Source organism: Molothrus ater, chromosome 18 (assembly GCF_012460135.2).
Source record: "Molothrus ater isolate BHLD 08-10-18 breed brown headed cowbird chromosome 18, BPBGC_Mater_1.1, whole genome shotgun sequence".
Lineage (NCBI taxonomy): Eukaryota > Metazoa > Chordata > Aves > Passeriformes > Icteridae > Molothrus > Molothrus ater.
This window is the reverse complement of record NC_050495.2, coordinates 11,815,718-11,842,872: the sequence shown is the minus strand read 5'-3', so window position 1 is coordinate 11,842,872 and position 27,155 is coordinate 11,815,718. Positions and strand designations below refer to the sequence as shown.

Genomic DNA, 27,155 nt, shown 5'->3' with positions numbered 1-27,155 from the left:
CAAACCCCCTCCCAGGAATAACAACATTCTTTCAAGTCAAATGGGTTTTTATTGCAGAGCTTAAAATCCACTTAATTCCCAAGCCCTGGGGTGGGATCCATGTGGAGCCTCTTAGCAGGGGGGAGGCAGCATTTGGCTGGAGCAACAAGCAGTGCTGGTCACCTGCTGTGGGCGGCCGGAGCGGCTCCAGGCCTCATCCCTGCTGCCAGAGCTGCCCACCATGCAGCTTCGTGTACCTGCCTGCCCTTGGCCTCCAGGTACCCACTGAGTGCCAAGAGCAAAGAGAGAGGGATAAAACTGTGCAGGGCCGGCTGGGGAATGGAGGCACCTCTCTGGATCCTGGCGGGGATGGGCTGTTCGGTGTCCCTCAGCTGCTCTGGGCACAGCCACTCTCAGAGCCACGGCCTTGCAGCAGTGCAGTGGCTGTGAGGGAGGCCTGTCCTGCCTCCGGGCTCTGTTCCCAGCCCTCTGCTGCTGGCCTGGCCCCCTGCTCCTCCAGGTAAGCTGCTTTGTACTGTCCTGCCTTGCAGAGCTGTAGTGAGTGAGAGCTAAATGTGCTTTCTGCACATTACAACAGGAGGAACACAGGGAGAGCTTACAGGACACAGTGAAGGGAGTAGGAAAGGTGTTTCTTCCCACAGCACACGACATGCACGTCCCAGAACAAACCCAAAATCCTAGGCCTGAGCAGAAGTGTCAGACAAAATTTTAACCGAGGGTGAAACAAACCTTTGATGCAGGGTTGAGAAGAAGTGCTGCAGCTGTGCTGAGCAGTGTTGCTGTTCAGCTTAGTTTAGTGTTATTCCTTTTTTGTTTTTCCAAGTCGTGTGAGTTTGTTTTATGACCTGAAGCACTTTGCTGTGGGGTGCTGGATTGCCTCTGACACTTCTCTAATACTCAATTTCTTTTCTTTGAACATGCAGGTGTACAGCTACAGTGTTCCTGCCCAGACAGCGCCCTGCTTGGTGAGTGTAATGGATAGATTTAATTTTAATCTCCTACAGTTCTTTGGGGACATGCTGAGATTTTTATTTCCTCCTCCTCTATTTTTACTGAAGAGGGTAAATTATGTGACTCCATAAAGCAGAGTGGGCAGCCAGTGATACAGGATGGGCACTCCCATCAGTCATGCACCAGGCATAAAGCACTGCTCACTTTCAGTGTATCTGCCTCTCGTTGTACAAGTATGACTGTACATGTAAAAAACAGCAGCTGTTCACAGGAGAGACTTCCTGTGTGCTGGCACTGTCACTCCAGCTCCCATCTGTGGGGTCGCAATGCTGGGGCACCTGTGGTCTCTGTAACTGTGAGTCCTTGCCGGGAGATGGGGCATTAAGGGTGATCTGCGGCGAGAGCTGGTGCGGGGTAGACGGGGATGAGTCAGGCGTGATTCCTGTCACACCGCGGGGTCTGTCCCCGTGCTGAGCAGCCAGCCCTCTGCTCCCCCACAATCTGCTTTGGGCTCTGCTTCGCCGTCTAGAAGGAGCTCAGTGGAGACAGAGCTCTCCAGAGCAGCTCAGGCTCTGCCCAGCAGCATTCGGTGAGGGGGAAATGGGAATTGCTTCAGTAAGCTCAAGTCAGCCCTCCAGGGACAAAGGCAGTGAACTAGAGCAGTGGAGGGGATGTGATCAAACCCGCTGCTCACCCAAAGGATGTGCTGAGCATTGCACTGACATAGGCTGAGTGACACTGATGTGCTCCCTGTAGAGCCCCTGGGGACACGAGGGCATTTTGTAAATCCTGGATGAGAAACTTCGGCCAGGAGAGCGGCGTTCTGCCCCCCAGGCTGGGCTGGAGCTACCGCATGTTGCCGTCCTGCCCGTATGGCTGTTAATGGCCTTGTCCTGCCCCCATCCTCAGGGAATAATTGCCTCACACTTGAGCAAATGTGCTCGGTGTTTGAAAGGAGTCTATCGATTTGTGCGTATTCCTGAAAGCCTCGCAGGGCCCCGTTCCCTTTGAAGTGTAAAAGCATCTGTCTGTGTCTGCTTCTCGAGATTCTCCTGCTCCATTTGCATCTCCTCTTGGGCTGCCCAGGAATCCATCCCTGGCCCCATGCCGTGCTCCGGTTTTGGCTGCTGAGCGGGCTCCCTGCCACGGGAAGATGGGACTTGGAGACAAAGGTGCAAAGCTTCAGTCTGGGGAGGGGGTTGAGCTCAGCTTGCAGCTGGGGGTGCTCAGGATGGAGCTGTTCCTGCAGGCCAGTTTCCAGGAGACACACAGGGAGTGTTCTTGTTGGGTACTTATCTGTGGTGGGTGTGTTAATTAGGAAGGAGAGGAAATAGCCTCTGGCTTCTCCCAGCCTTAGCACTTCACTTCCCGTGCCAGACACCACTGGTTGGTAAGGAAGAGGGTCAGACCTGGGCTGCCTTGGATAATCCACCATGGGGAGCTGAATTGCACGGGAATGACCAGAACCCTTGATGGTTCTCTGATGTGCATCTGAACAAATGCTACTGAAATGTTGCCAGTCGCTGGTCTGTGTGTGGGAATTCAGCCTGTGATTGTCCCCATCCCACCTCCCCTGGACAATGGGACTGGCCCTGGATGAGCTGCTTCTCCCTCCCAGGGCATTTTCCTGTCGGCACAGCCTTACAGGGGCTGCATTCCTGGAGCAAGGACTCAGAGCTCTGGCGCTCCTTGGTCATCCCTGGGGTGGTGGTGGGAGCACAGAGCAGATAACTCCAGGCTGGAATTGCAGGGGCTGCTGTAGCCACTGCCATCCAGCACATCCCAGATGGTGCTCTGGGTTTCCTATTTCAAGGGGGCCCCAGCAGAGCAGCCGTGGCACCTCACTGCTGGAGGCAGTAAATGGGCTCCCATCTGGTTTTAATGATCAGTAGCACTTTGGTGCTTGTTTATTCCCGTGTTTTATGCTACAGCAATAAAATACTGCTTCAGTTTGTTCAATCCATCCTGGTGCTGGATGCAGATGAGTTCACAGGCTCTGACAAAGAGGTCCCAGCGGTATACAGGATGTTGTCTGTTTTGGGGTTTTTTTTTAGACAGCTGGGCAGAACGAGATGATGTAGTGGCTTTTGAAATACAAACATCAGTGGACAGAATAGAAGGCAGGGCACACAGCTCATCATGTCTAGCAAAGAAATCAGGTCCCTAGATTAAAGAAGACTTGGTTCTGGAGCTGGAACTGTCTGCCCTTCTATCCTCCACAGGGCAGCAGAGAGCTCTGGTGTGGAGACTGAATGAAGTTAGTCCCAACTTTAAACCAGATATCCAAGGAAATTTTAGTCCCAAAGTGCTGCCTGGGGCAGTCACTGAGCTGCAGCACTGTGCTTTGGCCATCCCACCACAGCCCTACAGTGGCAGTGGAAGTAGCAGAAGCACTGGCAGGGCCACATCCTACCATGGGCACAGAGCAGCTCTGTGACAGGTTCCTGGTGCCACCATGCTCAGGGCAGCTACAGTGGGCTGGGAGCTGTACAAAATTCTCTGGGGTCAATGCAGCCATCTATTAAATTAATCTAAGAGGCAGCTGTCTGCAAGGGGCTATGGGGCTTTCTTCCTGACCCCAGCACACTCATGTGCCAGCAGCTCTGGTGCTGAGGGCATTGCCCTCTGAAGGGACAGGCAGTAACCCCTGGCACATCTCTGGCACTCAGTTCTGCAAAAGCCAGTTAAAGCTTTTCAGCATCTCTTGCAGGGAACACTAAGGCAAAGAGATTGAAGACAGTAAACCACAGGGGGAGAAATGGGCACTTTGTCTCCCTTCTGACTTTTATGGTGACCTGGAAACATTTCGCTTTCCCATCTAACATTCATCCTCTACCCTAATAGTGGAGAAACATTCTTCTCCACTTTATTTCCTAGCTGTATGCTCCTTGGGGGATATTTAACTTACCTCTAAAGAGCATTGATTTTCTGCAGAGACCCTTTTTCCCCAACTGTTTGTCAAGGCTTGGAGCTTTAGGTGGCAACTAAAGGGAGAAGGATTTTAACAAACTAATTAACCTCCCTCCAAGTCATTCAGGGTCTGTTCCCTTGGTGCCACTGGTGTTGCATTTGTGCTAATTTCCCCTGGAAGGTCTAATGTAGGGGGAGCGATTAAAGGAGGCTTTTCTCGGGCAGTTTTTACACAGCAGGAAGAGAGAAGGTGGCAGTGGCTGCTCTGTTTGGTCGTTGCTGTCCCCAGGGTCATCCAGCCAGCCCCAGCTCCCTGCTCTAGGAATGAGACTGGCCAGGTCCCAGCAAGGCAAAGCAGTCCCTCAAACCTCACCAGGTACCCTCTGAAATGGGGTCTGGGTCACACCAAATGTGTCACCCCAGCTTCCCAAACAAGCGTGGGCTGTCAGTCAGTGTAGAGGGAAGGATCTTGTGCAGAGCTGGGCTGGTTTTGCCATCACAGTGTCAGAAGGGCTCTCTGCTCCTCTGGCTTTCAACTGCAAATGAAGCAAATGGGAAAGGGTTGACAAAGGACCTCCCTGGCCTCTGCCCTGGCCCAGTGCTGGGTCCAGCCTCCCCACCCTGGACACTGCTGATGGTGTCACATCTCCTGGGATCAGGGCAGAACTGTGTCATGGTGCCCTGGAAAAAGGAAACTGATTCTTATGGGTGCTCCTAAGAGCCTTGTGCTGCTGGAATGAGGTGAGGCTCTGGGTGGCAGGAGACAAGCAGGTGTGGGGGCACCATGCTCATCCTCAGGCTGCTCCCAGGCTGACAGTGGGGATGAGGGGGAGAAATAAGGCTGGGATTCCTGGGATGTGGGGCTGGGACAGCTGTGAGCTGTGGCACGAACTCCTCCATGCAGACTATAAAGTACTTCACAGGCCTGTCCCAATTGCCTGCCCTATTAGTTTTATGGAGGGGCCTATTGTAAGGGTGCAGTTGGTCTCCTTTTGCCACAGTAATGAAAATATAACCACGGTGAGGGGAGAGAGACCCTGGCAGGGAGGCAGCAGGAAGCCTGGGAGTTGGGGTCACAACCCTGTGGGCTCCTGGGGTCCCCGGGTATCTGTCGGTGCCACCGTGGGTGCACTTCGGCAAGGAGAGAGAGCCTTTGCCCTAGGCCCAGCCGGGGGTTCCTCCGGGCACCCCCGAGCACAGGAGGCTGGAGCTGGGCATGCACAGGCAGGGGCACAGTGCCACCCAGTGACTGCGTGTGACCTGCGAGGGGACAGCTGGGGCAGCCTGCAGGGGGGCTGCTGCAAAGGTGCTGAGGCTTGGAAGCTGCAGCAAGGATATCCCAGGGCAGTGTGGAGAACAGAAAGCCAAGAAACCATCTATGCTGTTGCTTTGTGGTTACAGTGCACAAAGGGTAAAGCTCTGGGGCTGTTGTGCTGTGTCTGGAGCCAGGGTTTTGCAGGATTTGCTCAGGTGCTGACAGGAGCCTGTGTTGGGCAAGCTGGGGCTGAAGCAGCTCACGTTTTAGGAGGGACCTGGCAGCAAAAGCAGGGGAGGAGAAGGTGCTTACCTGGGACAAGCTGTTCTCCATGGGGAGGATGTGTCTCTGCTTGACAAGTGCAGGTGGCTCTGAGGCAGTGTCTGGTCCCAGGGAGACAAGGCTGTCACAGGGGCTGCCTTGGAGCCTCTCACCTCTGCCAGGAAGGGACCCCTTGTGTCTCGAGCAGTAGGTGACAGCTACATGTGGTGGATTTGTGAGGTTAATGCAGGACCTCTCCTCCCTTCTGCCCAAACTCTGCCTACGTGCCTTGCTAGGTCAAGCCCTGTGTTTTGTGTTCCCAGGCTGTAACAAGCATCAACAGGCAGCTTGAATGCTGGGGGAGAGGGAGAGGAGCAGGAACAGCAGGGCATGGTACTGGCATCTCCCGAGGTGGCTCCTGCAGGAAATCACTGTCCCAAGCAATGCCCTGATATATTTCCAGCAGGGACTGTCTCTTGGAGGAGGCACAGACTGTGCCTCTATTTTGGGTGATGACTGCAGAGCCCACAGAGCATTTGGCAGCAGGGAGGGGTGTTAGATCAGCCTGTCCTTCTCCAGGTACATCATCTCCACCCCCCTCCATTTTCCACAGCTGTTCCAATGCAGCGCTGCCATGGGGCTGCAGCACGGGCTGAAATCAGGGCACTGCAGTGAGGGAGGGCTGAGCCCTGCACAGCTGATGGATGCAAGCCCCACATCTTTACTGCCCTGCTAGGGACAGTGCACACTTTCTGTTCCTAGGCTGCTCTCCAATGTGTCTTTATTTTTGTCTGTCTAAATTTGCTGGTGTTGATCTCACAAACACCCTGTGGAGGTTTGTGAGCTTCTGCTGCTGTAAAAGCACAAAGCCTTGCTAGAAATCCAGCACCTGAGAGAGCTGTTCCCATCCCATCACCCACCTCTGCCTCGATCAGATGTCACTAGTGATGGTGAGGGTGGGTCACTGAGCCTCATACAGGCAGGAGCTGCTACTGAGTGCTTTTAGTAACCTTTTTGTCACTGCTGGGGTACATCCTGCAGTTTGGGATGGTTTTGGCCAGAGATTTCCAATGGTGTTGCTTACCCTGCATGTGGTGGTCAGACCTGTGTTAGTGCATTCAGCAGAATCCCAGACCTGAGTTACTTTTAGCCTTTCTGTTTCAGACTCCTGCTGATGTCTCGTGTCCAGGCCAAGGTGCTATTTCTTGCAGGGAAATGATCTTTGTTAATTTTAGATCTCATTCTCCAAAGTGCAGAGTAGGCACAGCTATTCCAGGTAGTCGGGCACAGCAGGGGTGTTCAATCTTTGTGGGATATGGCTCTTCCTCACACAACAGAGGCCAAGCCTGATGAATTACATTTCCTTTGTGCCCTGCAGAGCATGAGGCTGGTGCTCAGCAGGATTCCAGCCCAGAGCTGTGTATCCATCCTCACTGCAGACTCGGAGCCAGAGCACCAGCTGTGATACCTGGAAAGAGAAAAGCTCTTTCTCTTCAAGGTCAGTGGATTAATTGTATCACTGGGCACAAAAAGAGGGGGAAAGAAGAGATGGTCTAACATATCAGAAATGGATTCAGCAGGTAGAAGTTCTCATGAGAGCCCCTGAACCACATAATCCAGATCAAACTAGTAAAGGAACAGAATAAATTAAAAACTGTGTAAATCAAGTCTAGAAATACAAGGGGTCATCGCTTCCCAGTAATGAAAAATGGGCAACTTTGATTTTTGTATTTTTTATGACAAGGATAGCAACAGTGCACTCTAAGGCCTGGCTGGGTTTGTCACTTCTGTCAGGAGCATCCCTGGGGGTCTCCAGCTTGGCTGCTGACTGCTGGTGGGCTGAACAGGAGTCGAGTGCCAAGAGTTTCAAACCAGCTCCTGTTGCTCACTTATGTCAGTCCCTTCTGTCTGCTCAAAACAGCATCCTCTCCTTGGACTTGCCACTGCCCCTAAATCAGTTGGATTTTGGGCGCAAGGGCAGCTGGGGGAAGGCAAAGCAGCATGTCCAGCACTGCCCCTCTACCCCTGCTGCCCTCTGCCAGGAGAGCTGCTCCTGCCTGAGGATTCATTGGATAGCACAGACTGGGAATCGGTGCAGTGGAGGGGGATTAACAGTCCCTTGGATCCACACTTTCACTTCAGCTTTAGTGATACATTTCTAGACCAAAGGCTGGTGACGGATTTCTCAGCGCTGACTTTCAGCTGCCCTTGTTGGACCAGGCAGGACGTACAAAGCAGGAGCCAGTTCCCTGTGGATAGCCCAGATTTAGCTCTGATCCCAATTGTCTGGTGTGCCAGCGGCGGGTTAGACTAATAACGCGTGCAGGGAGGGTTCTGGTTACAAAATGCCTGGAATGAAGCAAGCAGGTGCTGGGAAGGTTAACTGAGGGGAGCGCTGCGTTAATTCCCCATCGCCTCTGGCTGCCCCGCCCGCCTCGGGAGCAGCGGGATGGATCTGCCGCAGGTGAGGCTGCCCCGAGGGGCTGCCATCCCCTCGGTCACACCGCAGAGCAGGGGTAGCTCAGCTCTGGGCTCCGAGGCTGTGGCAGTCTGGGGCAGGACCCCGTGAAGCAGACGGGGCTGAGTCACGGTGCTGGGCGCTGGCTGCCCGGGCTGGAACCTCCCGGGGAGGGCGGGCAGCTGGAGCGGTGCGTGGGTAGCCGGGCTCAGGGTGGGCACACAGCGCTCGGCGGCAGGGAGTCACAGCAATCGGTGCCGCCGTGGCTCTCGGCAAGCTCCCGGGGCTTGCATTTCAGAGCAGGAGGCTCACTCTGGGACAGCTGTGATGGTTTCGAGCCCTGCTGCCGGCCTGGACACGCAGCCCTGCTGCAGAGGGGCTCAGCTGTTCGCACAGCGACTGCCAGGGGACGGAGGGCTCCTGAAATCAGAACTGCTTTACCTTTCCCTGCTGAGCTGTGACTGGTGGTTCAACAGCTGCTACAGGAGCAGCTGACCTGTCCTCTAGAAAACAAGGCAGAGGGGATGATATGGGGGATAAAACTCAGTATGAATGCTCTAAGGTGAGTGTGGGCCTCAGGAGCTTTTCATCTGTGCACACTCCACACTCTGGAGAATCATGTAGAAATGGAACTGTGTTCTGCTGTGGCTGCAGTTTATTTGGTGTATTTAGGTGTAAGCTCCAACAGACACCTCTGGGTAAGTCTAAAAGGGTGTTTGACATCACACCAGTTTAGAAATAAAACCTTCTAAATAAATCAGTGACAAACTGATGAACCCAGCTGATCCCAGCTTGCACTGAAAAATGGAGGCTTGTGCTGCCTGTTGTTGGATTGAAGTAACTGAACTAGTTCAGATTTGCACTGGTGGAAGCCTGAATGCAGGTAAGACAAATAAACCCACCTTGAGTTACTGCTTGCTTCCTTTTACTTTTTGTCTTTTAGCCTGAAAGCCCACTGAATGTATCTGACCTATTCTTATCTTTAAAACACAACCGATTTTCTCCAAAACATAATTTGCCAAATGTGACTATTTGATGATAAGACACTATGCAGAGTTGGCTATGAATGTTTATTAACATCACATGGAAATCTGTACTCCAGAGAAGACAAACACGAGGCTGTCACCATACCTACAGAGTCCAGGGAACCAATACAAGCTTTGTAGGCTTCTCCTTCGCAGCAGTTGCATGGTTGATGTTCTTCTGAAGTTTTCCTCCTATACAGGATCAGCTCAAGTATCAACACCTTGTTAATGATTTAACTGAAAAAACCCTTTAAGTTTAGTTAAGTTACTATTGATCTGTGCTGAAAAGGCAGAAGATGACCAGGATGTGGGTTCTGACTTCCAAACACAGCCGGTTCTGATGTTCTGCACCAGCACCTCGTGGCAGGGGCCAGAGCTGCAGTCCCTGCTCTCCAGTGCCTGCACAGGTTACACCTTAGTTACTCAACCAATAATAAGCGAAATTCAAACCATTGCATAAACCAGTCATTCTTACAAGCACAGTCAAGGGCATCACAGTAAACAAAGGTTATGGTTTCCAGAGACCCTTAAAAGCCTGGGCCAAAGAGCACAATAAATACAGCGGTGGAGGAGCAGGAAGAGCGCGGACGTGTCGGGCGCCGGGGTACAGGAGGCAGTGGAAATCTCTATCACCAGATGCAGCTTTTTCATCTGAGCCTCCAGAGCCCAGCAGCATTGTCTGAGAAGAGGCACGAGGATGGAACAGGAGAGTTTCATTCAGCCTGGCAACAGCATTTTCTCCTGCTTAATTCTTCCTTTGATTCTGGAGAACGTCAGTTGGCAGGCTCTGTTCACCCACAGAACGGGCATTGTAAGGACAGAGGAAGGGCTTCAACACTCTGCTGTTATTGTCAAGGTTTTCAGACTAAAGACAACAAATAATACTGTAAGTTGAGGCAAGTTTTATTTAGACTGTACAAACAGGGCCTTGGGGAAAAACACAGTGGCTTGATGTTGGGACCAGTTCTATGAATTAAGTGGAGTAAGAAATTAAAAAGGCACTAATCTTAAGAAAAGACACTCCGTATATTCTAAGAATATAATTCATTTAATACTGTTAATCTTATAGCACAAAAAATAAAACAAGCTATGATCCCCAAAATAAAATTTAAAAGCTTACACTTAATATTATTGCCTGAAGATCATGGTCTTTAAATTACATATTGTGTTTAAAAGTTTACACAGTGAAGACTGTCTCAAATACAAGGCCACCTTTCCCACTGCAATAATTGTATCCTTGTCCCAAAATACACTTCAACACAAATAAACAGAAAATGACAACTATACAGGAACGCTTCCACTGGTCCCAAAAGGCAGTCTTTTAGGCAGGTCTCACTTTCAAATGCAGGTTATTGAGGAAAATGCTTGAAAACTGGACTAAAAAACAAAGGCAGCCCACTCATTCCCAGGATGTTAATACAATATAAAAAATTACTTTACAGGCACATGAAATGGCACAAAGAATGCTGTTTTTCCCTTTACAAAAATAATGCTCAGGCTCTTCAGAGCCTCAACCCAAACAGGATATTCCCTTTTGTTTATTCTTTCCCAATTTGTAAACAATCATGAATTAAATAAGCGCTTATCCAGTGATGGACACTGATTCAAACAGTTTTCATTTAAACTTTCAGACTGGTCAGAGGCTTCAATGTCTATATACACATGTACACAGCAGGAGGAAGCCAAGCCTTTTGTGATCGTTGACTACTGTGGCACCAGGTCATTACACCAGCTCCTAGTTCCAAAGCAAGGACAACTTTAATGGTGCATAGATTGAAGCCATCACTTGTAGGCTCTCATGCTTCATATCAAGGTTACCTTACACGCCCAAGAACATTTACACTGATGAGATTATCGCTCAGATTTAAGAGGTTCCATAAAACGACAGCACATGTGTAAGCAAGCCACAAGCAATTGAGATTGCAGAGTCCTTCAAAGAGAAACACACACTGATCCAATGCAGTCTTTATATGAAAATACTTGTCTCATAGTAAAATAGCCAAGACACATTTTGAAGCGAGGTTACAATCAGCTTAGGCTGGTCAGTATGCTACATTGAAACCACATTTGACATACCTGAACCACACCGCTGCTACTTGGAGAAACACTGTTCATTCATGACCTAAAACCAGGTTCACAGAAACTCAAGAATTCTTGTCTTTGCATCAGATACCACTACACACAAATTTTGCATAGTTTTGAAGGTAAAGTACTTTGCTTTTCTGCAGTATTGGAACATAATTAAACCTAAAACAATGTTTGTGTTCAAAGCGTGCACCTTATTCAATGAGGGGATGAGTCAAGATGTTTATTTCAGTGAAAAAAAAATCAGGTTAAAAGTTCTGTTCAAGATCTGAAATCTCACAGTATTTATTTACCACGCAAAGGAAGAATTCTACAATCAGTCTTCTGAAGAGCTGCCTGTAACTAGGTCAGGCCTGAAATAAGATTTCTCTGCAGCAGACTGAGTTTAGTGCAGTTTGTATTCAGAAGCTGACTTTCAGTAGTACAATCTGTGTAGTAAACGTGCAGGTATTGTTGGGGCACAGGAAAAACATGACCTTCTTTAGTTAAGAGAACTGCATAGCTTTTCTTTGCAAGACAAAATGTCAATGCCTATTGTCAAGAATTACAGCACCAAACACTTCAGTCAATGCTACTCTACTTCACAGTTAATTTGGTAGTAAAATGCTCAACAAGAACTTCCAGACTGTCAGCCACTTGATCAATACTACAGAAAACAGTTAATAGATGAATGGAGAGACATTTTAAAACCTGGCATTTTGAATGTCTGCTTGTGAATGCCATTTGTGCAGTTCTTCAGTGCCTTCCAAGGGAGGATCTCACGGCACTCCCACATGAACTACCTACCAACAACATGCTTTTATTAGGATCAAGCAACACAAATCAACAAGAAACACGCTGGAACTTAAGACAATGTTTATATCATTAGACATTTGTAAGATCTGATGACATTCTGCAGGTGTTTGAAGTTTCTCATTTTGCTACAAACAAAAGCCTACCAAAGCTGAAAAATGGGAGCTGCTGTTTTCCTGCCAGCTTCCACACTGGACATCTGCCTTAACCAGGCTGTCTGAAAAGGGAGGTTTAGTAGCTGTATCTTTGCAGACATGTATTCTGTTAATTCAGTGTTCCATCATTTTGAAAAGAGCATTCCAGTTCACCTACAACACACATTTGAGGAAGGTGGCACAGGATTCCCCCGTGCCTACGCTTTCCTATCCTGCAGCCAGGCTCAGGCTGAGCACCCAGCTGCAGAACAATCACAGCAGGAGAGCTTAGGAGGGAAAAAGCCACACAGAGAGGGAAGGAGCTACACTAGTAACAGACACCTCCTGACCTCCTCCAGCCCGAGCATTGGCCCATGGGAGGCCAGGCAGCTGACTCCAATTGACCATTTTCTAGAGGGTACTGGGAGGGAGAGGGACCTGGGTCATATATTCAACAGAGCCAATGCCTTCAGGAGGTTAAAAGAAAGATGTCAGCATGCAGAGGAGTTGGGATACAAGCAAGGGAAAAAAAAAAAAAAAAAGGAAGGGAAAAAGAAGATGAAAGCAGCTCTGGAAGAGAAGCACAGCAACACAGACACCCTGGTAAAAAGGTACTGTGTTTGAAAAGGAGCTTTTGATGAGCTGGGGCTGGGTGGGATAGCTAGGAAACTTTGGAGAGAGCAGGGAGCCTGCAGAGAAATGGATATAAAAGGTCTTTAAATGTTTAAATAAGAGGATTTTATCAGTATTTACCAAGTTCTTCTGTCCCATTCCTACCTCTCCTCATGGCAATCTGATCTACCAAGTAACAGCTTGATGACAAGCACTTCTGTACTAGTAAAACTACACTTTCAACACTGCAGAAGAGCTGTTTGTAGACCAGGCCAACGTGTTTCCCCTTAAAGCTCACTTTCTACAGTTAGTGCTTGCAAAAATCAACAGAAATGCATTAAATATGTCAAAACCAAGTTACAAGTACAACCTCCTCCTGGGTTTCCTTATAAATAAATGCCTCAGCTTCAATGCAGCTGAATCAATGGTTATTTGCATGTAACACACACTGTTTCAAGAAGGTCAACAACAAGCCTAAGAGTTAACACAAAAGAGCAGTGTCTAATACAACTGCTTAGAACACATAAGCTCCAATTATTGTCCTTTAAAGAAACCATAATTTTAAATGTACTACCTTAGGACAGGTTGGTTCAAAACTAAATCTTCTTCAGTTCTAAAATTGCATTTTTGTTGTTGCTTTTTGTTGGACAGTAATGCACGAAATTGCTTGTTTGATCTAAGATTAGGGCTCTTCCTACTGAGCAAACCAGAAAAAAGTCCATGGAAGTCTCAACAGGAAAGGTTTTTTTCCCATACCTCTCTGCTATATTCCGGTTCAGTCTTGTCCAGCTTAAGGCCCAAAAAAGTTTTAAAAGTGAAACTAAATTCTGGATGACATAACTATGATCTGAAGGTCAGGCAGTGACTTCAGTTGTTTCCAAATGTACATTTAAAGAACTGTCAAACTGCAGCAAGCTGGAAAATGGGCAATGCTAGCAATGTGCCATTAAGTCCTCATCCCACCTCAAAGAATGCCAGTGGTAGCCAGGAGAATGAAGCAGCAGTGAGGGGGCAGGAGTCACTCGCTCTCCTCGGGGTTCTGGGGGTCGAAGAGCTGCACGTGCGTGAACGGGAAGAGCCCTTTCCTCCCGTTGACTTCTCCTTCCCACTGCCCGTTTATGTTCATCCTCGTCACCTTCACAATGTCTCCAACCTGCAGAAGCAAAGACACCCTTATCACACTCAGCTCTGATACCAGTGCAATGGAGAACACAAACAAGCCCATCATAGGGAAAGAAACCTTGCTCTCTTCTTGGCAGAAGGATCAACTGAAAGTTACTTTTACTGAATTACACTCCCATCACTTTGTTGCTAAACATAATAATGCTGTCTGTGCTCTTTCTGAGACTCTTAATTACATGTGTATCTATAAAGATTACTGAACTACACCTCTTTTTATAGGAGAGCTTACAGCTTCATGCAACAGTATCTTTAGCTTAGATATAAATTCACAGCAGTAAAGCTACCATCAGTGATGAGTCACAACATCCTTTCAAAAGAGCACAGTACTGGGACTGGTTTTAGCAGCAACTGACTTAAAAGAAATGTAGTTTTTCAAAGAAAGATTCCTAAGGCAAAAACCCCATTACTTGAAGCTCTAATTCTGATGATCACAGTCTAAGAACCTTCTGTAATTTCTAAAATAATGGTACACTTCAAAAGTGGGGAAAAGCAATCTCAATTTTTTTTTTTTTTAGTAGTAGTAGGTGTAGATTCTAACTTTATTTGTGGCTTTCACATCTACTTCCTGTCAAAGCATTTGAAGCAGGAATGATGACATGTCAAGACTTTCCTACCATAACTGTTCTCTTCCTATCTGGCAGTGGAAAATGAGAGAAGTCTAAGCTATGATCAAGCATGAAACAACAGCCCAAATGATGATAAATTATACTCTTACTGTTCAACAGCTGTATTTAATCTGGATCAGGACAATTTACAAAGTGAAATATCCAAACTGATAAGAGTATCAATATCCAAATAAGAAGTACTTCATAAGAAGTATGAAATATCCAAATTAAGACAAGCTAAATACTCTTCTGAGATGCTTCTGGAGAGCTGAGCATGTGCTCTGTTACAGCAGCTCTGACTTTCCCCCTCCCTTCCTGTTTACTTATTTGACTCTATGTGGTAACTACAGGTAAATATTAGAAAAGTGACATTAGCAGCCAGAAACTAATTGCACAAAAAGTAGAACCAGCCAATGACTAATGCCCAACAGTTCCTAAGGTTCTTTCCCAAACTAGGTCCAAGCTCTTTGTAATTGAGCCTCAGTTATCAAACTACTGCTGTGAAATTCAAAGGGAACAAACTTTAATCTTATTTAAGGAAAACACAGACATTGATACAGTATGTAAAGCAATTTGTCTACATTTTCTAAATAGTACTGAAATTCAGACTAGATGCAGATAGGCCCTTGGCAACTTAAACTTTTCAGGTGAGACCTGTGTATTTTATGTTCAAGAAAGAGCCCTGAGTTTACAAAACAATGTGCATGGCACTAGATTATCTGAAGCCCATTCAACCCAGTTATCATTACCATAACAGATATTTTTGAAGATCACACAGAAGCAAGAACCCTTAAGTGAAATTTAAGATACTTAATAAACTCATTGGCAGCCAGTCACTCAGTGTTGTGTCTCTTAAAATAAAATTGGTTGAACTTTGAAACTATTCCCAGAGATTTAAGCCTTATGTGCTGCTCTGCCTTCCCTACTTTTTCTCCACTGCTTTGGTTGTCTGTGTCCTGTCTGCCCTCCATATCTGAGATTGTCTCACTTGGAACAATTGTAATCTTGTGCTTTTGAGAGAGGAGAAAACCCTTTCAACTCCCCTAAGTTCTCAGGATATAAATGAGGCCATATGACTTTCTTAAATGGACATTTCTATATATGCTGCCCCCAAACTCAAACATGAAGCCAGCATACAGAACTGAGCAGTTAAACACTGCATGTGCACACAGAATTCAGAGTTCACCCAACTGCTTTTCATCTCTCAGGGCCTGCTGCAGCATGCTCTGATTGTACATTTGCTAAAAAGCACAATTTGTCAGACTCCTCACTCAAGAAAGCTTTAAATAGTAACAAGATGACCTAAACAGGAACCTAGCAAATGTTTCTTTAGGAAAATGCCGATAAGATCTATAAATACTCAGTGTTACATTTGCTACATTTAAATAACCCTTGAAGACAGATCTAAGTTCCAAATTCTAGACCCAACCTGAAGAAGATGCAGCCAATATCAACAGTTTAAAGCTAATGAGTTGTGTTTTCACTACACCATAAACCAACCCACTCTCAAACCCTTGAATCTCAAAAATAATCTTTTGAAAAACGTGGAGCTGCATTTTCTGAGAGTGTGACAATGTAATTCTGTTTCTGTGCTGTAGAGATCAATCCATTCTTCATTCTGAAGCTCCAGAGCAGATAAATTTCTTCAGCTTGGTTCTGAAAGACTCACAGTGTGAATAGGTTTGGAAATCTTTGCTTCAGCTGAGTGCAAAGAGTATTTCAAATATGTCTCCTATTGCATGACAGCAAACTGCCCTGTGGATTAAAGATGTAAAATGTCCTTTGTGCTGCTGGGTGGGCAAAGCTGCTGCACACCAGCATCTGCCACTAAAGAGAGCTGGCTGACAAAGGCTACTCAAAACATACTCCCATGTGCTGAGAGCCACTGGAATAGTAAATTAATTTGCAATAACTTTCTACTATTTTTGAGAGGGCTTTTTTTCTTTTTACATGAAAGCTGCTGAATATCCTCTTGTGCTATATTATTTTAAAAATATAGTTTCTCTGAGAAGACTAAATTAAACAGCAGGTTGAAATAAGATTTTTGGTGCAGGAACCTTGATTTCATGCTAGACTTCTGGATCTTACCTCAAAGACCTTAATTTCAAAAATGTCTAGAAAAATCTGGTCAACTCTCTGTCCCTCTATGGATTTTTCCCCCAAGTAAAAGCATTATTTAAATAATCATATTATTTAAATATAATGTATAAAATTAAACAAATATTTAAATTATATTTAAATAATATAATTATATTATTTAAATATAATTTAAATATTTATTTGATTTTTTTTAAATTAAATAAATATTAAAAGCATTATTTCATCAATTTTAAAGCATGTTAATGCCATTAACATGGTCAGCTGAGGTGCAATCTCCCACTAGAATTATTTAACACACTATTTTTATTTTCAGAGAATGTTTTAAGCCAGTCAGAAGAATTGTCTTATGATTAGGCACAGGACAGAGTCAGGAGACCTGGTTCTATTCTCATCTTTGCCACAAACTTCCTGTATGACTCTGGACAGCTAATAGCCCTTATCTTCAGATGAGGAGAACACTTCCTTAGACTCAGCATCTCCCAGGTCAGTCAGTTCAGTTGGGAAGCACAGCAGCATCACTGGAATGAAGTATCACTGCTGAAATGAGTAATGCTTCTGAAATGCAGCCATTTGGTTACACCCAAGTGATAAAAATCCAAATGTATTTTAGATAGCATCTTTCATTATGTCCTTGTTAGAGCATGAATTCAAAGCCCTGGGGAAACACAAGCTGTGGAACATGCCAGTCACAAAGGTTACTTCATTCACTCTAGACTCTTCCATACCTGCCTTCCATTTGAAGCTGATTCATACTCTGCAAAAGGTTTCCTGCAAGTCATTTCAGTCAAGCAATTCAGTGAGTTTTACAGTATGTTAATAGTTCTATGGCTGATAAAGTTCTGTAATATAAGTTTAAGGTGATAAAAATGCATTAAATTTCTCAATCATCATTTTAGCCCAGTGGGTCAGTGCTGTAGAAAACATTGCTCTCTGCAATGTACAGGGTGTTCAATCTCAGTCATTATCCTGATTAGTGTCACCCCTCTCTGGTAACACATTCCTACCAAAACAGCTCTTCAGGCCAGCTGCCTGTCTGGAGGAGAACAGACAAGGCAGAACCCAGAAAATACCTGATAGCCCATTGTGCCCAAAGGGACACGAGAGGCAGAGTTCAGCCACTCTGCCAGCAGGACAGAGGACACTGGAGGAGCTGCTGCTGCATTGGAAGATCCAAGAAAGCACCAGGCTAAAAGCACACCTCAATTACTTTATTATCCTTCACTTCTGATGTTCTGGGCCAGAACACAGCTGATGCCCAAACTGCAGAATCCAACAGTTCAGAGGAAAAGCTTCATCCATTCTTGAGGCATGAAAGGAGGTTCAAGGGCAATGTGGAAGTGCTAGATGCAGTTAATCTGGCCTCACCTAGGAACAGATTAAAACAAAGAAACTTTCCATTTTACCAAGAGCCAGGAAATTGTCAGAGTAGGGGCTGCAGCATCAAAAATTGCTGCTTTTCATGACAGGTGGTAGCCTGTCTCCTTACAGTCACTGTCCTGCCTGTACAGAGCTCACTCTCAGTTCAACAGTTACAGCAACTGAAGCTCCCTGATCAAAACTTCACACTACCCAAATACAGGATCAATACTTTGCTTAAAATCCAGACTTTGTGGGTTAGATGCATTTTAATGTGTAACACAGCTAGGCTAAGTTTCCTTGGCTTAAGAAAAACACAATGCTTGTTGTCTACTGAAAGAAGCAGCCTAATTTCCTAATTAAGAAAGTTCTACTGCTAGCACATTTTGGCCTACTTGTCTCAGCTCTCCTTTGAAGAGGGAAAAAGTTAACTGTAACCTAATTGTAACAAGCTCAAGAGAAATACTGTAAGTCAGTTATATAATTGTGGTGGATGGATATTTATTTCACCAAACATTTCAGTGACAGATTAACTCTGTCCTAGCAAACACACACATGTATGATTGCTGCATCACAAAAAGGTAAAACTACTTAACACTATAATGCTGGCACAAGTCTATAAAAAGCCAACACTAGTATAAAAACTTTTAAAAATATAGAGCAACTCTTATTTAAAAAAAAGAAGAAATCTTTGATTCAATAACACTGTTAAGTCTAGAGATGAACTCTAGAGCCACTGCTGCCTTCAAAATTAACTGTGACACTGAGCAGAGCATTTAAGAATCGTGTTTTAAGCACAACAGGTATAAACCTGGTGGCTGCTGCTTGTCTCCCACTGTCTGGCTCCTTACCCTATTTAATCCCATTTTATAAGTGAGTATAGAATTTGTTGTTCATGTCCTGCTTAGAGCTTGTCAATTTGAAACAAGGCTTCATTAGCACACTATTTCTAATAGGCTGGCTATAGAATTACTGCAAGTTTTTAAAGGCTGGGAAACTTTCAGGTAGACTTTACTGCTCTGTATCACAGTAACAGTGCCAAGAGTCAAATCCATCACCTTCCTAAAGTGTAAATGCTTTGAACGTGGGGCTGCCCTCCTGGTTTTCCCCAGTAACCAGCAGGATGGAAGAACAGCAATGCTGTGTGCAGGGTTTTGGTCCCAAAAAGCACAGGACACTGTAAGCCTGTCCTTCATAGCCCTTCCTCTGCAGCAGCAGAAAGGAAGGAAATCGCTTCTTGGCTAGAAATACACAAGTAAAGAAACAGACCTGGCTTCTCGGCTCTGGAGCTTTTCGGTTAGGGGTGGGTTTGGTGGTTTCTATTTTTGTTTTGTAGCTTGCTTGTTTAGTGGTTTGGGTGTTTTTAATGCAGAATACATAATACTCTACACATATTAGTAATGAAGTCAGTTGTAGTGAGAAGCTACAAACTTCTATCTGTACAAATTAATGTTCATTAAAAACATTAAATCTGAACTGCCAAAGTAACTTAACAGACAAGAGCACATGTAAATCTTAGAAATACATGTAATTTCTTGTAGGCTGTACTAACTGTTCCCTGGTGCAGGGAAATGCACAAAATTCCATGTACCATCAGCTATTGAGATAGTGTCTATACTTACAATTACCATTTTAGCCTGTAAACAGATTATAATTTAATTTTTCATTTTGGAGTATATAACACAACAGGATCGAGTCAACACTCATCCATTGGTAACTTCAATAACACCAATACTGTTACCCAGAGAGGCTGTGAACTCCCCATCCCTGGGGTGTCCAAGGCCACAGTGGATGGGGCTTGGGTCACCTGGGATAGTGGAAGGTGTCCCTGCCCATGGCAGGGGGTGGGATGAAAGGAGCTCTAAGGTCCCATCCAACCCAAACCACTCTGGGATTCTATATAATGTTAAATAAACTTAGCCCAGCAAAAATAAATGCCCTATTGATTATCCTAGAGAAATAAAATTGTAGTTGCTCTTAAATTGTCACACTTTTAAATTCAGCAGTTGAATTCATCTTTATCCAATCTATCAGATCTCATTTCAGATTTTCTGTAGAATAGTCATTTGGTCACTTACATTTTTCATGTAAGAAATTAAAAATAAAAACCAAAAAAACTTGCTTAAGAAACAAAAACTTCTCTGTAACAGGCTATAAATTCTTACCTTTTCTTAAAGAGAATTCTGTCAGCTCTGTAAACAATAACAGTGTACAATGGCAACACTGGACTCAGGCAGGCAGCTTGTCCCATTTTCAAGCTGAACCAAGAGGAATGACACTGCTCCACTTCAAGGAAGCTGAGCAGATCACTGTGCCATGGCTTTATTTACTCCAGATGCTGTTCTCTTCCTTTTTAGTCCTGTCTGTGTGCTGAGCACACAGGGCTACAGCCAGCAAACAGATACTTTGCTTTCACATTGCTGGATCAGTTGAAATGAGCTTGCACAATCAGTAATTACTCTCACAAGGGTTCTGCCTGTAGCAGTGAACAGCCACCTAGGGTTCACCTATTCTGAGGGGCAGAACTGTCAAATAATATTGTTATCAAGGAACACCAGTAACTTTCTTCCCCAAACCAGTCCCATAACTTGTGTTTTGTCTGACACTACCTTCAGTGGTCTTACAAAACAGATGTTTCAAATGGTTCAGTTTATTTAGTAATGTGTAGAGCCCTCACAGGGCTGGGATTAAATATTTTATCAGGGTCCTGCAAGGCTTTGGCAAACTAAAGGAAAATAATGAAAAGAAGCTGAATTATTTTTTTCTTTAAGAATAGCCCATGTGACAAAAAAAAAAAAATACTGCTATAATGAAGCTGCTGAAGTTCCCTATGCATGGATAGACATGGAGAAGCTGCAATCACTGATTTCAGTGAAAATGCAGAGCAGGTCCCAGAATTCTGCTTCTGAAGCCTCTTGAGAAGCCAGAGTGTGGATGAGGTACACTTCCACAGAAAACAGACTGCATGGAAAGACAAAATATGCCAGTGCTGAGAGACCCAAAAACGTGAGGCAGCAAGTGATTAGAGGATGAGAAGAATCTCTCAAACAAAACTTCAGTCATTTGAAGGTTCAAACCAAGTCAAACCTATTTGTTGGCCAGAGATTAATCCTACTGGTACCCTAGAGGAGCTGAACTGATGGGGTTAACTAGGGTTAACTTAAAGGGCAAGTCAGAAGAGTCTCCGTGTAAGGACCAACCTTCCAAGTGGTTCTGCTCCCTGCGGCAGTGCAAGCTCCCTGAAGTAACTCCATGACACATTGATAGCATAACAAAATCAATCTCTTGCCTTGCTTTGCTTTCAGAAGCATGAGTAGTTTTGGCAGGAATTTTCTGTACAGTGCAGTTGGCAGTGAATTTACACTTTGTTCTATGATAATTTTCACACACTGTTCACAAATAACAAGCTGCTAGATTTCACAAGACAAAGAAATTCCAGTGATTCATATTTAACTTTTAACCCCACAGGGGTAACCTTAGAAGTCTTACAAATGCAGGAGTAAAGCAATTAGGGTGAGCACTCTGAATAATGGGAAGTCACAAATATAACCTTCCAAATTTCAGCCATAGGTAACAGCTTTAACCTGCAAAGTAACTGAGCAAAAACAACAGGAAAAGTTCAAAAGTATTTTAAAAACCATTATTATTTTACTTGCTGAAGTGTTGCTGCTTCCTATGCTTGTTTGCTTGCATTTGTGCCTAGAAGTATTGCAGCATGCAATTTCACTTTTTCCAGGTGAGACATTTTTGAATTACAAGTTAATTAGCCTTTATATAATCTAAATGTAAAAGTATCAGTCTTCTGGATATAGCTTTGAAAAACAACTTCCAATCAATCATTTATTCCAGTTAAACTAGAAGTGTGATATGAATTCTTTACTATTTACAGAATAGCACTCTAAAGCTTTACAAGATATCTCTAATAAAAATAAAATTAAAAATGCAATAGCAAGTGCAAAAACTTGCAGCACTTTAGAGGTTACCCTTACCCTACACTCCTCACCCCTAGTTTAGGTTAGGTTTCTTAAATTCCACTTTTGAAAACCAAAGCAAAAGAGACTAGAATATTTGTGATATATTCTGAATATTTCTGATATATTCTGCCCAGATTTCAGCTCTCAGCACAAGATCTTCAATTGCATCTCACAGCTGAGGATCAGCAACACCAGGTGTATCAGCCAGCAGCCTTTACCTTTCTCTGGAGGATGCCACTGTCAGTTCTAGGCCTGGAACTCTACAGTGATTAAGGAAACATCTCTTTCCTGCCCCAGGATTAGGTGGAGAAGCAAAGCCATTCTCTCACTAGCACTTCTTCAGCATGTGTACACTCTTCAGCATGTTACCCTTGAACCATCTGCACAGCTGAACAAGCAAGCAGGGAGGCAAAATACAGGTCCTAAAGTCATTTACTAGGTCACTTTTCTCAAAGGAAGTGGTAGAGATGAAGCAATTCTTGTGGATGTTTCTTCAGAACGTAACCTAACTTCTCAATATAAGTAAGCAGACTCCACATGAAGTCACCATCACAATTTTTAGTTTGTTCTTTCACGAGGCAATTGAAAACTCTGAGACTGAGGAAAAACTTACCTCTAATGCCAGCGCAGTCTTGTCATAAGCACAGGGAACTCTCTTTTGGACAGCTTTGGCATAGACTGGTCCATTCTGTGTGGATGGCAGAGGATTGATCACTGCTCCAGGTGTGCTGGATACCGAGGGCAGGGGAGTTGCGGTCTGAGGCTGAGCGTAAGCGTGGGCAGGTTCTGGGATCCCGTAACTGTTGGAATTCCTGTTGCCATGCTTGCCAACAGAAGGTCTGCCTAGCTTTTCTACATAAGGAACAGGAATCATCCCAATCCGACCCTCCTTGTTTCTGGCACTCCACCACTGTTCCTCTGGCTTCTCCAGGATTACCAGCACCTCTCCCTTTTTAAATGGAAGATCCTCGGCGTCGTTGCCGTGGAAGTCATAGAGAGTCCGAACGTACTCCAGGTTTTCCTCTGCAGTGGACATGGCAGGGGCAGATCCAGATCCCATCGGGGGGCTTGGATACCTGAAGGTTTGGTAAAAGGAACAGCTATTGGTTTGTATTCCAGTGACAAAGCTAAGTGCCAGCTCTGCCGTGGGAACATCAATTAGACAAGAGCTGCTCACTTGGATTTGTAACAAAATCATTGCCTTGGTAGCACTGTGAGGAATTTAATGAGTAACTCACACTTCTCAAATAATGACTTAAATACCCAAAGTAGCTTCCCCAGAAGCCCAATATAATCTATCATGGGATGCAGAAAATTGAGAGAAATAATGCAAAATCTTTATCCACCTGTTCTGGATTGTTGTGAAGATCTTAGAGCCAAATAAATAGCTTAAGTTATAACAGTAATGATACAGAAAACCAAATTAAGACTGTTGGGGTGATTGAGGTGGAAGGGCAACACATAAAAATGCAGCTGTGAATCTCTCCAGAAGTCCCCCACCACCTCCAAAGTCATCCAAATAATTTTGTTTTTAACTTCAGCATCCACTTCTAAAGAATTCAGTAATAAGTGCTAGACTTGAAGCAGTGTAGAGGAAAAAGGGAACAAAAGTAAGATGGTATGACACAAAGACTGTATGAAATACTTGAATCCACTGATAAGAAGGAAATAAGGAAAAAAAAAAGCAAGCCTTCTGTAAATATTCCTTTGCCTATTAACCATATTATCTATAATTTATTTACACAATTGTTTATTACTATGTCCATCATTTGTCAAATACAGTCACTTAGTTGTGTTAACATATAAGATTATCCATCAAATGAGAATGCTTTCAATATTTTCATTATAAATGTCATACATTTTATTCAGAGCAGCTGTCAAAAAACCCCAGTGGATATAGGCCACAGCAGATACTTATTATCTAAGCTATGAGAGCAAGAATGCATGTCATTAGCCTACTTCAGTTCTCTTCTGCTGCTTGCAAAACACGATGGAAGTCAAATCCCTGGGATTTTTGCAAGATATGCCAGAAGCCCTGAAGATAAAGATATTCATTCCATCTTTCAGACACCCTGCTGCAGCCAGAGCAGGGGGACAGAGGGAACCCTTCAGGAGCAATTGCTTTGCATAAGGAGGAGCTCAGGAACATCAGCAAGGATGGTCAGAGCTCACTACTGGAGATGCAAAATAAACAAGAAGTTTAAAATGGTCCATTTAGAACTGTTCTAAAAGTTTAAGATGTCATCTCCAAGATCTAGAAGTACTGAAGAGCTCTATATAGAAACCACCTTTCAGACTGTACTTTGTGACATTAAAAGAATGAACAGCTTTCAAAAGCACAAGCATCTGTGCCCAGGAAAATGCCAGAGAAATAAGAATTAGCATAACAGTTCTGAAGCACATACCCCTGTTCTAAATCTAGTCCATTAAAAATAAAAACCCCAAAAATCTGGAAATGCTACCTTTCATCTCCCTCTTGCAGCAGGAAGCCTCCTTTGCACAGAATTTTAAACCATCAAACACAGAACTGATTTTTCTAAGAGTTTTAACAAAGTTGTGCTAAGTAAAAACACTTCGTTGATCCCATCTGTAGCTCTATTAAAAAGTTAATTCACTGCAGGTTAGGTCCCATTTGTCTCTGTGCTGAGAGAACAAAATGCAACCAAAACCTTGAAACTAAGGTGGTACTAAAATGCTCACAGAACATTTCACACAGGACTCCTTCACAAATGCCAAGTGTGCAAGTGCAATCAGCTCCAAGTTCTCAAGTGTTTTGAGAAAGCCAAGCCAGTCATGGCCATAAATGATTAAGAACAAATTATTGCATCCAGAAAGGTTCAAGAATATCCAGGCTGAAGAACAGATATAGGCATGAAGATTGCTTCAGCATAAGACTTTTCTCCTTCCCAACTCTCCACAAGTTGAAGCATGCATGTAACACTGGGCAGCTCCATTCCTGCAATGGTGAAAATGATTTTTTTTTCATCTACCCATCTCTCTGGCCACAATCACTACCAAAAGGCTGCCAGCAGTTTGAAGGGTTTCTGAAGGTTGTGCTTTCTGTCATATCCTGCCCATCACTTGAGAGCTTTCAGTATGACTTTGGAACACTTGAGTTTTTCAATTTGACAAGCTACTGTCAATCTTTGACAAGTGACTGTCATTAAGCACTGGTCCATGCCAAGGTTCAATTGTGATTATAAACCTCAAAGATATTCTTCCCTCCTAAGAGCTGGCTAATCTGCAAAACATAGTAAGATATTAAAATGCAGAAGTCAGAAGTGAACGAATTTGGATTTATTTTTTTAATATGTCACTACTTTTCTCTTATTTAATTGAATTTCATTCTATCCAGGCAGCCCAAGAGTTTTGACAAAAGATACCGAGAAAGGTTTTATTAATTAAAAGTCAGGAATGAGTTCTAGGGTTCTTCATAAGCAGTTCACTGATGCATGTTGCAGGTATGTCCCATGCTGGGACCAGGACAAAGAAGGAGCTCATAGCCAAGTCACATTTTCCCATCCTCCTAGAACAGCATTTCTCCGTGAAGTGTATGGTGTATGCCCATATAGATGAACAGTGCCATAAGCAAACTGTGAGAAAGAAGTGGTTCACTTTTTTTTTTTTTTTTGGCGCAGAAATGCCACTCCAGAAGTTTGGGAAATGCTGTCCTAGAATGTATTAATGCTGACTTAACAGGGCGAAGCAGTCTAATCACATAAAAGCCAGCTCTATTGTAGTCACTGTGGCTGCAGGGGTAGACAGCAAACGAAGCTCACAGGCTGTACTTCAATCAGGGAGAGGACTGGTGAACCAGCTTCTCAACCATCCTTAGAACGGAGACAATGCTAGAAGAGGGGAACACAAAAAGGGGGACGTGCGACCACACCCTCTTTGAGCAATTACAGCCCGTGCAGAGGTACATGGTACCTTCACACACAAGGTCAGCACAGGGACCGTGGGACGATTTGACCGAAAGAACAACGCTTTTAATTGTCGGCGAGGTCCAGAGAGTTAAGAAGGCCCAGTGTTAGAAACGAATTTATTAGTATTTATTCATAGCATCTACATGCGGTGCCAGGCTCCCGGAGCTACTGGGCTGGACTGTGACACCTCTCCAGGTCGCACCTCCTGGCGCCACTCGGGCAGAGGTGGCGGAGGGTGTGGCGGGGCGGGGGACACTCACCTGGGCGCGGGCTCGATGAGGGTGGTGGTGTCCAGGTAGTGGATCTTATAAAACTCCAGCAGGGCGGGCAGGTGCTCGAACTCCTGGTCGCCGATCTTAAAGCGGCGGTTGGGCAGGGAGTTGATGATGTAGTGGGAAACGCGGGAGTTCTCGGACACCGAGAGCACGTAGTCCCCCGGGCAGGTGGACGAGTCCCGCACCAGGAACATGCCGTGCCGCTGCCCCTGCAGCCGCGTCTGCGCCTCCGCCCGGGACACCGGGCCCACGTACCAGCTGGAGCGGTCCGACGAATCGAAACGAGCGGCGGAGGACATGGCTCCGGCCGGGGAAGGGGAAGGAAAGGGAGGAAGGAAGGTGAGGAGCCCGAAGGCCCAGGCGGAGGAAGAGACCCGGAGGAGGCCTGGGCAGAGAGGCCTGGGAGGTGGAGCGGGCTGGGGGCGAGGGGGAAGCGGCTCGTGCCTAGTCCGGGAGAAAGGAAACCCAGGGAAAGGGGGATCAGGGAGAAGGAAGCTCCGTGCCGCTGGAGGCGAAGGGCCGAGGAGCGGCTGGGGTGGGGCTGGCCAGACGCGGCGCGCAGGGCCCCCGAGTCTCCCTCAGCGGCGGGGTGTGCAGGGCATCCTTCCCGCCTCTCTCAGGCCTGCGGCGGGCCCGGCCAGACGGGTGACGAAGAGCAGCGGCGGCTGACACGGCCAGACGGCCCGAGAAGGCGGCGAGCGGAGCCGGCTCGGCTCGGGGCGGGACGGGGAGGCAGAAGCGCCGGGCGCCGCGTCCTCCCGCGGGTTCCTCCCCTCGCGAGCCGAGCTCCAAAATGGCGGCTGCGCCGGGCCGCGCGAACGCTGCGAGACACCGCCCCGCGCACGCGCCATGGCGGCGGCGGCAGCGCGGGGCCGCGCCCGCCTCAGGGGCCGGGCGGAGGCAGGCGGCGGGCTGGGCCAGGGGTTCGTGCCCCGGTGCCCCTCCCTGGAGTCCAGGGCGGCGGGAGAGTCGCCCCTTCCTCATTTCTCCGCGCGAGTTACTCAGGCCGTCCCCGGCGCACCCCCGGTCGGTGCGGTGAGTGAGGCGGGGGTGGCCGCGCGCCTGCAGCATTGAGGGAGCCCTGCCCTGTGAGGGGATGCGGCAGGCGCGCTCTGACACGGGTCACCCCCAGAAAATCCCCAGCCCTTGGCCTTAAGGTATCTGAGGGGGACCCTCCATCTTCTCCCCATCCCTCCTCGATGCCGCCCAGCCCCAGGCTTTGCTCCCCGGTGCCCCGGGGCTGCCTCGTGCTGC

The 27,155-nt window shown here is 45.9% G+C and overlaps 1 protein-coding gene across 1 annotated transcript; it reads right to left on the bottom strand.

Annotated features, from left to right (window-relative positions):
- Positions 1 to 8,891: 8,891 nt before the first annotated feature.
- Positions 8,892 to 26,669, bottom strand: CRKL (CRK like proto-oncogene, adaptor protein). The gene is made up of 3 exons (XM_036393264.2): positions 25,887 to 26,669; positions 22,314 to 22,776; positions 8,892 to 13,636 (listed from the first exon to the last, which is right to left on the bottom strand). The coding sequence occupies exons 1-3, from the start codon at positions 26,198 to 26,200 to the stop codon at positions 13,502 to 13,504; spliced, it is 912 nt and encodes a 303-aa protein (XP_036249157.1). The 5' UTR covers positions 26,201 to 26,669; the 3' UTR covers positions 8,892 to 13,501.
- Positions 26,670 to 27,155: the final 486 nt, after the last annotated feature.